General features: G+C 46.9%; 1 protein-coding gene across 1 annotated transcript; it reads right to left on the bottom strand.

Moving 5' to 3' along the window:
* Window positions 1-1930: 1930 nt before the first annotated feature.
* LOC140916471 (ovomucoid) lies at window positions 1931-3814 on the bottom strand. The gene is made up of 4 exons (XM_073358115.1): window positions 3701-3814; window positions 3098-3120; window positions 2345-2469; window positions 1931-2102 (listed from the first exon to the last, which is right to left on the bottom strand). The coding sequence occupies exons 1-4, from the start codon at window positions 3756-3758 to the stop codon at window positions 2057-2059; spliced, it is 252 nt and encodes an 83-aa protein (XP_073214216.1). The 5' UTR covers window positions 3759-3814; the 3' UTR covers window positions 1931-2056.
* Between the last annotated feature and the right edge of the window lie 6915 nt (window positions 3815-10729).

The following is a 10729-nucleotide window of genomic DNA, read 5'->3' as shown; positions in this document are numbered from 1 at the left end:
GGGTGACCAGATGTCCCGATTTTATAGGGACAGTCCCGATTTTTGGGTCTTTTTCTTATATAGGCTCCTATTACCTCCCACCCCCTGTCCCACCACTGTTTTCACATTTGCTGTCTGGTCACCTTAGGTTTAGCCCTCTGTTACTCTGCAGCAGAATTCTGTGCTCTGGTCTGGCTCCATTCATCTCACGTCAAGTTGGTTAGCACACAACTACACTCAACCATGTACATCATAACTGGGATGATTCGACCCACACCAGTACCGTGGCTCCCTGTGTTAAACAACATCACTCCTCCACATGTCTGCCGGGAGGTTGCTACAGCCAGGATTGTTGAGAAGATTGGGGCAAACTCAAGCCTACCCCTGTACAGAAGGGCACTTGCTTTGAGTCAGCCTTTGTGGGGCCCCTGGCACCAAATGTCTCTGTGCTGTCGATGTGGTGTGAAGAATGACTTGCAGCTGAGGTCAGAAACCAGTCTTTTATAGCTGACCCCACCACGCGTGGACCTAGCTTTGATTTGCCATGCCACTCTTGGGTCCTTCTGAACCTAGTCAAGTGAGCCAGGGTCAATGTGCAGCCGGCCCTTCACATCTGGGGCCACCAGGAGGACCCCACATGTGGCTGAGGCCAAAGGCAGACAATGTCACACATCTGTGATGACTGCCCCCGACCAGATTTGATGCTGGTCTGAGGGGCTCTGCACGTTGCTGATGGGGCTGCCACAAACTGGCTTGGCAAGAGCTGCATCCAATCAGAAGAAGCACTAGTTAAATGTGTGCCCTAGCTGAATGGCTTAGTACACACAGGGACAAACCGATCCTCAATCCCAGCCAATATTTGGCCTATGATCCCAATAGGAATTGCAAGGCCTTCTTCCCAGGTGTCAGTTTCTATGCAGCAGACACAATTAGCCAGCATGTAAATTTCTTCTTCTCCTTCTCCCCCAAAGGCCCCCATAAAGGCTGGGGGATCAGGGCCCCAGGCCCACATTGTGCTGGGTCCAACCAGACACAGAAAGGAGTCAGTCCCTGTCCTGGAAGGTTTACAGTCTAAAGAAACAAAGAGATGAAGGGTAGGAAATGGGGCTACAACGTACAAGCTAGAAGCCTGATGAAGAATTGGTCCAACTTTATTAGTTAAATGGATTGTGTCCCGTCCCCGTCCCCTCCCCCACAAAAAACCCAAAAAACTTGGCTCCCAGCTTGAGCTGGTCAAATTAGTAGTTGCGAAATAAAATGATCTGATGAATTGAAGCATTTTTAGTCTGGGCAGGAAATGGCTAAGAACAGGCTCTGATGTTGGAAGCGTCTGTCTGAAATCACTCAGAACCAAGTTTTGGACACTGTACTGCACCACGGTAGAGGCGGCGAGATTGTTTACGTTCAGTCATACGGGTCGAGAGCTCCTTTGCGTCTTCACAACAGCCACCTGGCACCCCAGTCACCTTTGCCATCATACCCAAGTAACCAGCTGCCCAGTTCCTACAGCTGTGCCAGCTGCTTTCAAGTCCAGGCACCTTGCCCGTTGGTGTGTAACTCTCGTTTGGACAGCCAGTTTTGGCCTGGCGGGAGGGGAAGTGGTGATGTGGCATCAATAGACAGCCAGGGGCACTGTGTTCAGAGGTTGGGGGCAGAGGGATACTCCCCCCCAGTGCAGCCCCAAACTGAGGCAGCTGATACTTCTGCTGAGGACCAAGCAAGGTTGGCAGTTTGTTGGTCTGCTGCATAGGGGTATGAGGGCACCGCAGACCCTGGCTCGAGGGTCTCTGTGGTCTCCTGTGCACCAACGAGGAGATGGACAGCCTCTGCAGGTCCTGGGTCTGGACAGGCTTGGGAGGAATGTGGGTAGCTGATTGGGTGGGGGTGGGAGGGTTAAAAATCACAGAAGTAAAGAATTTGGCTGAGTTTACTTTATTGAACAGCAGCTGTAGAGTCAGCGATGGTGGCAGGAGCCCTCGAAATGGAGGAGGAGCAGAGATCGTGTCTCCATGTGGGGATCTACTGATGGAAACTAAAAGCAAAAAGGGTCCAGCTCCACCTCAGCCCCATTGAGGATTCAGCATTCTCCTTCTTTCTTAAAGCAAAGACTTCCAAGGTTTTCCCTAGAAGGAAAAACCAACACACAGAACTCAGGGCTGTAACTGGTTGGGAAACAAGGGCAAAGCTTCTGTCAAGGCCCCATTATGTCAAATTAACCAGAGCTTATTCGCTGACAGGAAAAATTAGACGGAGGAAGTTGACCCTGCCTGTAGGAGGTAAAGACAGACAGGCGCCAGCAGGGGCTAGAGTTACATGACAATTGTGTTTTCATTTTTATGAATGGGTCATTTATTCCTGTACTCACCAGACTGCTTTGCAAAAGAAGCATTTGTTGCTGTATGTTTTGCCATCAGTGCCACAGATCGGGTGGAGCTCCTTGCTGCAGACAGAAGGTGGCTTCTGGTACTCACTGCAGAAACCCTGTGGCTGCTGTTATTATTAATTATTATTATTACTAATGCCATTCTCTGTATTACATGAGGGCCCTGCTGGCGTCCCATGGTGCTGGGTGTGCTATGAACACAGAAGGGACAGTTCCTGCCTCCCAGAACTCACATTATCTAACCTGCCCCTCAGCTCTTTCTACAGAGGTTCTGATGAACTGATTTCCCAATTCCCCTCTTGCTGCCAGCAGGAGCTAAGAAAGGGCAACGACACAGCCCATCTCCCTGGTCCATGAGACTCTTCCGAACCCGCATCACAAGGTGTGTGAGGGAAGGGGCATCTGCGCAGGCAGCTGATGCTCAAATATAAAAATCCTTGTGCCCTTGTGATATCGGCCCCTCCCTGTTCTGTCTCTGAGTTGCTCCCAGTGCCTCCCGCAGGCCCATCACAGAAGGTGTCCTGTCCAGTAAAGATGGAATCCATCACTCTGACCACATGGAGTCTCAGCCCCAGGGATTCACTCTCCCCTTCACTAGGGCGCAGGGTCAAGCCTGCTCCCAATTTACTCCTGAGTCCTAGCATGCTTCTAATGCAGAGGTCATGGGCTCCTTGATGTTCCAAACCAGGGATCAGGGGAAGTGAATAATTAGTTAACAGTGAGAGTTGGACTCACCTTACCATTGTTAGCAGTAGCATCTGGAACAAAAACACAGACACAAATGACACAATGAAGGGAAATGCTGGCAGGAAAGTCACTTAAGAACATTCATCTCTGTAGGACAATGCATGCAGCTTCCTCATTGTCAAATGTGACCATGGGAAGGTTCCCTACACTAACGCCAGCTGTATGGTAATGTAACTCCATGACCCTCACAAGCAGGTTAGACAGCAGTGTGTGTGAGATGAGAATCAGACCCCAGTGGGAATGGAGATTTACAATCAGGCTAGCAAACCACAAAGGAATGTCTGATAGAAGCATGTAGACAAATGCACTCACGCTCAGACCCATAAATACTGTCATCATTGCCCATGATTAACTGCAGGTGCGACTGTTTGCAGTGCCCAGATTGGGGTTTGGGTAAAGGCCCATAATGGCTCCTCAGTAACATCTTTCCAAAGGAAATTGCTGTTTCTGCCATGAACCACTTCCCCTGCTTAGTCTTGACACCCAAATGTCCGTAGCTGGTGCCGAGCTGGTTTTTAACAGTCGAGCCCGTGCTGAAGGTTAGAGGGTCAGACACAGAGCTCCGTACAGGCTGCAGCAAAAGTTACTTACCCTGAAAGCTGGAGAAGAGCCCCATAGCGAGGAACACAACAACAGCTGCTGTCTTCATGGTGGAAGTGGTTCGTGGGTCTGCTGGAGTCTGTTAGTGCTGAGCTCTGCAGATGCTCTCTCAATGCAGCCCAAGGGAGGAGATCTCATATATATAGACAAGAGGTTGGGTTCTCCACTTGGATTATGAAATCCCTGTTGAAATGGTCACTGACTCTAAAAACCAGTACAGTGAATGGTCATTCCCTATTCCTAATTCATGATGGCTCATTGATCATCTAAGTCAGATGTAAGTACGTTTGTTGCTCCCTGATTAGTTGGCTAAAACTTTTCCAGGAGGAAGGTCAGGTGTGCCGAGCAACAAATAACAAATACTCTTGTTCATGCATGACAATCCTGCTTGTCAGATGAGCCCAGGTGTTTGCATGAAGAATGTTCCCCATCCCTAATGCAAATAAACTGCACAATACAGGACGCTCATAAGTGGCCACTATGAAAACACTTTGGGGATTGCAATAAATATTCGTGAGGAAAGTTACATTGTTCTCACACGCATGGCTAATTCTACCAAAATCGTAAATCTTAGTACAGCATTGTAGAGAGGAGAGATCATTTACCTTTGGCCTGTGTGTCTGTGCACTGTTGCTTGCTCAGAACAGCTGCTTTGCATCACTCACACTAGTCTATGCTATCATGCCCCAGTAACCCAGCACATTCTAGGGTCTGCGTGTCCTGTTCCCAACACACCTACGCCTGCTTTAGTGTTCAGGCACCTGCCAGCCTGTTTGTAACAGCTCATTGGACACTCGAGCTCAGGCAGGAGGGAGACGATGTTTGGTGGATAAACGGGTCTGCGCAGATGTGACATACATAGACTTTCAACTTAGTACCCCACAACATGGTGACTAAAAACATTTGCATTATCACTATACAGTTAGCATTATACAATATCAATAGAGCACATGTTAAATGGATTATTAACTGCCTAATTCATAGGCCTCAACAAGTAGTTGTTAAGAGGAAATAATCAGTGAATGAGGGTGGTTCTAGTGAGGTTCTGCATGGATCAGTACTAGGCATGGCAGTTTTCGACTTTTTTCATCACTGCTCTGGAAGTGAATACTAAATAATTGCTGATAAAATTTGTGGATGACACAAAGGTTGGAGGAGTGGCATCTAATGATGAGGGCAGGGCTGTCAAACAGAACTATCTAGATTGCTTCGTAAGATGTTCTGTAACATACAAAATAGGTTTTAATACAGCCAATGAAAAGTTATCCACTTGGGTCTAGCGGCTGCAGGCTGGTCCTGTAGAATAGGGGACAGTCTTCTGGAAAGTGGAGACTGTGAAGCGGAGCTAGGCTTCATAGTGGGCAAGCAACTGAGCATGAGCTCCCGATGTAACAGAAATGGCTAACGAGACCCTTTGGCTGTAGAAGCAGGGGAGTGCAGGCGTTAGGAGGTGATTTTACCTCTGTACATGACAGAGCAAACAGGGGACAGCAAACAGGGCAGTTTGAGAGGGGGAGAAGGAGATTCCCCTGCTGAATGAACAAGGTGCGAGTACTAACTTCGGGGTGAGTGAGTTTGTTTGGCTGTTTGTGTTTTTCTTTCTTTCTTTCTTTCTTTCTTTCTTTCTTTCTTTCTTTCTTTCTTTCTTTCTTTCTTTCTTTCTTTCTTTCTTTCTTTCTCTTTCAGGTTATCTCAGTTATTTTCAGTTATTTCAGATACTGGGTCATTTGGGATTGTGGGTCTGGGGACTGTTTGCGCCTTTGTTCCCTGGATCATCCTTGATCATCTTTAATCAGCCTCAATCAGCCTTATGATCATCCTACCCCTGTGTGATTAACGAGGGGGTAGGGCTGACGGAGAAGAGAAGGCCTTAAAAGCCAGAGGCTAGGTGACCAAGGAGAGTTAGCAAACAGGGGAGTTTGAGAGGGGATTGGTAAAAGGGAGTCATAATATAGTCGCTATGGTTAGGAAGGGCCGCATCGCCAGTGACAACGCTGCTCCTGTCTCCTCCACCTGCACCTGCATCCAGTCAGAGAACCTGACCATGGAGGCCTCTACCCAAATCCTGGTGTGGATTTGCAGAGACTGTGGCCTGCATTTCCCACTCTCAGAAAGCCAGGCTGGGGGGACCATCCGGTGTGCGAGGTGCCTGCTGGTGGAATCTCTCAGGAAGCAGGTGGGCGAGCTACAGGAGGAGGTGGCTAGGCTGAGGAGCATCCGTGCGCAGGAGGAATTCCTCAAGAGTATTCACATGGAGACATCCAAGGCTGAGGAGGCTACCCAGCTACAGAGGACTGCTGTCACACCACCCGGGGAGAGGACATGGCTCTGTCACAGGGAGGACACTGGCTCTGGTGACTTCTGGCAGCAGGCTGTGCTCCACCTCTGCTCCCAACCCACCCACCATGGTATCGGAAAACCAATATGCTGCCCTGGCAACGAGCGATGAGGAATCACCCCCAGAGGAGGAGGAGAAGCCATGTACCCCCGCGGCTGGGAGGATCACAGCCACCACTCCCAGGAGGAAAAGTAGGGTGGTGGTGGTTGGTGACTCTCTTCTGAGGGGGATGGAGGCACCCATCTGTTGCCCTCACATGGCATCCTGGGAGGTATGCTGTCTGTCAACTGCCCATATCCAAGACGTTATGGAGGGATTGTTAAGGATCATCCGGCCCTCTGACTACTACCCCATGCTACTCATCCATTTGGGCACTAATGATACTGCGAGGTATGACCCTGAGCAGATCAGAAATGGCTATAGGGCTCTGGGAGTAAGGGGGAAGGAGTTGGGAGTGCAGATGGTGTTCTCTTCGATCCTTCTGGTCAAGGGTAGGGGCCCGGGCAGAGACAGATGCATCCTGGAGGTGAATGCCTGGCTGCGAGGATGGTGTCGCCAGGAGGGCTTTGGCTTCCTTGACCATGGGACACTGTTCCAGGAAGAAGGACTGCTAAGCAGAGATAGGGTCCACCTATCAAGAAAGGGGAAGAGCATATTTGGCTACAGATTGGCTAACCTAGTGAGCAGGGCTTTAAACTAGGTTCAAAGGGGGCAGGTGACCAAAGCCCACAGGTAAGTCAAAAACATGGATACCTGGGAGAAGAGTTGGAATTGGGGGAAGCATGGGCTGGTATAGCAGGGATAAGGGAGAAACAAGACAGAACTAGGGGGGGAATCAAATCAGAATCTGAGATATCTTTGTACTAATGTGAGAAGAATGGGAAATAAGCAGGAAGAATTCAAAATGCTGGTAAATAAACACAACTATGACATAGTTGGCATCACAGAGACTTGGTGGGATAATATGCATGACTGGAATATTGGTATAGAAGGGGACAGCTTGCTCAGGAAGGGCCGGCAGGGGGAAAAGGGAAGAGGTGTTGCCTTATATATTAAAAATGTATACACTTGAACTGAGGTTGAGATGGAAATAGGAGACAGACTTGTTAAAAGTCTCTGGGTAAAGATAAAAGGGGTAAAAAACAAGGGTGATGTCATGGTAGGGGTCTACTACAGACCACCAAACCAGGAAGAAGAGTTGGATAAGGCTTTTTTTAAACAACTAATGACATCATTCAAAGCACAGGACTTGCTGGTGATGGGGCACTTCAACCACTCAGACATCTTTGGGAAAATTACACAGGGCACAGATTATCCAGTAAGTTCTTGGAATGCATTGGAGACAATTTTTTATTTCAGAAGGTGGAGAAAGCTACTAGGGGAGAGGCTGTTCTAGATTTGATTTTGACAAATAGGGATGAACTGGTTGAGAATTTGAAAGTGGAAGGCAGCTTGGGTGAAAGTGATCATGAAATGATAGAGTTAATTACTGTAAAGAATGGTAGGAGGGAGAACAGCAAAATAAAGACAATGGATTTCAAGAAAGCAGACTTTAGCAAACTCAGGGAGTTGGTAGGTAAAATCCCATGGGAAGCAAGTCTAAGGGGAAAAACAATTGAAGACAGTTGACCGTTCTTCAAAGAGAAATTATTAAGGGCACAAGAACAAACTATCCCACTGTGTAGGAAAGACAGTAAGTATGGCAAGAGATCACCCTGGCTTAACCAGGAGATCTTCAATGATCTAAAAATAAAAAAAAGAGTCCTGCAAAAAGTGGAAACAAGGGTCAAATGTCAAAGGATGAATATAAACAAATAACAGAAGTATGTAGGACAAAATTAGAAAGGTCAAGGCACAAAACGAGATCAAACTAGCTAGAGACATAAAGGGTAACAAGAAAACCTTCTACAAATACATTGGAAGCAAGAGGAAGACCAAGGACAAGATAGGCCCATTACTCAATGAGGGTGGGTGTGGGGAATAATAACAGAAAATGTGGAAATGGCAGAGGTGCTTAATGACTTCTTTGTTTCAGTTTTCACCAAGAGGGTTGGTGGTGATTGGATGTCTAACATAATGAATGCCAGTGAAAATGAGGTAGGATCAGAGGCAAAAATAGGAAAAGAGCAAGTTAAATATTACTTAGACAACTTAGATATCTTCCAGTCACCAGGGCCTGATGAAATGCATCCTAGAATACTCAAGGAGCGGACTGAGGAGATATCTGAGCCATTAGCGACTATCTTTGAGAAGTCATGGAAGATGGAAAAAATTCCAGAAGACTGGAAAAGGGCCAATCTATAAAAAGGGAAATAAGGACAACCCGGGGAATTACAGACCAGTCAGCTTAACTTCTGTACCCAGAAAGATAATGGAGCAAATAATTAAGCAATCAATTTGCAAACATCTAGAAGATAATAAGGTAATAAGTAACAGTCAGCATGGATTTGTCAAGAACAAATCATGCCAAACCAACCTGAGAGCTTTCTTTGACAGGGTAGCAAGCATTATGGTTAAGGGAGGAAACAGTAAACGTGGTATATCTTGACTTTAGTAAAGCTTTTGATATTGCCTCTCATGACCTTCTCATAAACAAACTAGGGAAATGCAACCTAGATGGAGCTACTATAAGGTGGGTGCAAAACTGGTTGGAAAACCATTCCCAGAAAGTAGTTATCAGTGGTTCACAGTCAAGCTGGAAGGGCATATCAAGTAGGGTCCTGCAGGGATCAGTTCTGGGTCCGGTTCTGTTCAATATCTTCATCAATGATTTAGATAATGGCATAGATACTACACTTACAAAGTTTGTGGATGATACCAAGATGGGAGGAGTTGCACATGCTTGGAGGATAGGATTAAAATTCAAAATGATTTGGACAAACTGGAGTAAATAGGGACATGAAATACAATAAGGACAAATGCAAAGTACTCCTCTTAGGAAGGCACAATCAGTTGCACCCATACAAAATGGGAAATGACTGCCTAGGAAGGAGTACTGCGGAAAGGGATCTGGGGGTCAGAGTGGATCACAAGTGAAATATGAGTCAACAGTGTAATGCTGTTGCGAAAAAAAGCAAACATCATTCTGGGATGTGTTAGCAGGAGAGTTGTAAGCAAGACACGAGAAGTAGTTCTTCTGCTCTAGTCTGCGTTGATTAGGCCTCAGCTGGAGTATTGTGTCCAGTTCAGGGGGCCACATTTCAGGAAAGATGTGGACAAATTGGAGAAAGTCCAGAGAAGAGCAACAAAAATGATGAAAGGTCTAGAAAACATGACCTATGAGGGAAGCTTGAAAAAATTGGGTTTGTTTAGTCTGGAGAAGAGAAGACTGAGAGGGGACATGATAACAGTTTTGGAGTACATAAAAGGTTGTTACAAGCAGGAGGGAGAAAAGTTGTTTTAATTAACCTCTGAGGATAGGGCAAGCAGCAATGGACTTAAATTGCAGCAACGGATGTTTAGGTTGGACATTAGAAAAAATTTCTAACTGTCAGGGTGGTTAAGCACTGGAATAAATTGTATGGGGAGGTTGTGGAATCTCCATCATTGGAGATTTTTAAGAGCAGGTTGGACAAACACCTCTCAGGAATGGTCTAGATAATACTTAGTCCTGTTTTGAGTGCAGGGGACTGAACTAGATGACCTCTCGAGGACCCTTCCAGTCCTATGATTCTATGGTTCTATGATTGCTGGGACCAATACTGGAAGATTGACTCCAACTGTGGTGTCCACATTTGAAAAAGGATGTTTAAAAATTGGAGGAGGTGCAGAAAAGAGCCACAAAAATGACTTAAGAACATAAGAACAGCCATATGGGTCAGACCAAAGGTCCATCTAGCCCAGTGTCCTGTCTTCCGACAGTGGCCAGTGCCAGGTGCCCCAGAGGCATCTGGCAAACAGAGGCTAAGGACACCATCCCTGCCCATCCTGGCTAATAGCCACTGATGGACCTATCCTCTATGAACTTTTCTAGTTCTTTATTGAACCCTGTCATAGTCTTGGCCTTCACAACATCCCCTGGCAAAGATTTCCACAGGTTGACTGTGCATTGTGTGCCTCGAGCACTGGAGGAAATGCCTGAGCAGTGAGAGACTTAAAGAGGTCGTTCTGTTTAGCTTATCAGAAAGAAGGCAGAGAGGTGACTTGATTGCCGTGTGTAAGTACCCTGAAGGGGAGAGAATACTGGGTACTAAAAGGTTCATTATGAGATCAGAGAAAGGCAGAACACAAGTCAGTGGCTGGAACCAAAGCCAGACAAATTCCAATTAGAAATTAGATGGACATTTTTAGCGATGAGTGTGACAAACCATTGGAACAAACTCCAAGAAAAAATGGTGGATTCACCATCTCTGGAGACCCAGTCTGGGTGACTTTCTGGAAGCTGCATTGCTGGGCCCGGCACAGGGGTAATGGTGAAATGTAAGACCTGCGTTATACAGCAAGTCAGACTAGATGATGTAATGGCCTTACGCTCTATGAATCCATGGCTCTGTGACGTGGGCCGTGTCACATTTCTGGGGTTAACTGAATCCCTGCATCTCTGCTCCCTCTGGGGTCTACTCAATGGCACCCCCCTTAGCTCTCCAACCCGCGGTCATCACCTTTTTATGCACCTTTTACTGGGGCTTCGCTCATGGTCTCATGATTTGATCCAAGGAGAACGCTCAGAGTTGGAAGGGAGT

The sequence above is a fragment of the Lepidochelys kempii genome, chromosome 8, assembly GCF_965140285.1.
Source record: "Lepidochelys kempii isolate rLepKem1 chromosome 8, rLepKem1.hap1, whole genome shotgun sequence".
NCBI classification, from domain to species: Eukaryota; Metazoa; Chordata; order Testudines; family Cheloniidae; genus Lepidochelys; species Lepidochelys kempii.
This window is presented reverse-complemented; position numbering and strand designations above follow the sequence as displayed.

Excerpts from the sequence above, each read along its gene's own strand:
- LOC140916471 (XM_073358115.1), bottom strand. The coding sequence starts at position 3,758 with ATGAAGACAGCAGCTGTTGTTGTGTTCCTCGCTATGGGGCTCTTCTCC. Across the intron at positions 2,470-3,097 it reads CTACTGCTAACAATGGTAAG|CAGCCACAGGGTTTCTGCAG; the intron begins GTGAGTCCAACT and ends TAATAATAACAG. Across the intron at positions 2,103-2,344 it reads TTCTTTTGCAAAGCAGTCTG|GGAAAACCTTGGAAGTCTTT; the intron begins GTGAGTACAGGA and ends TTTTCCTTCTAG.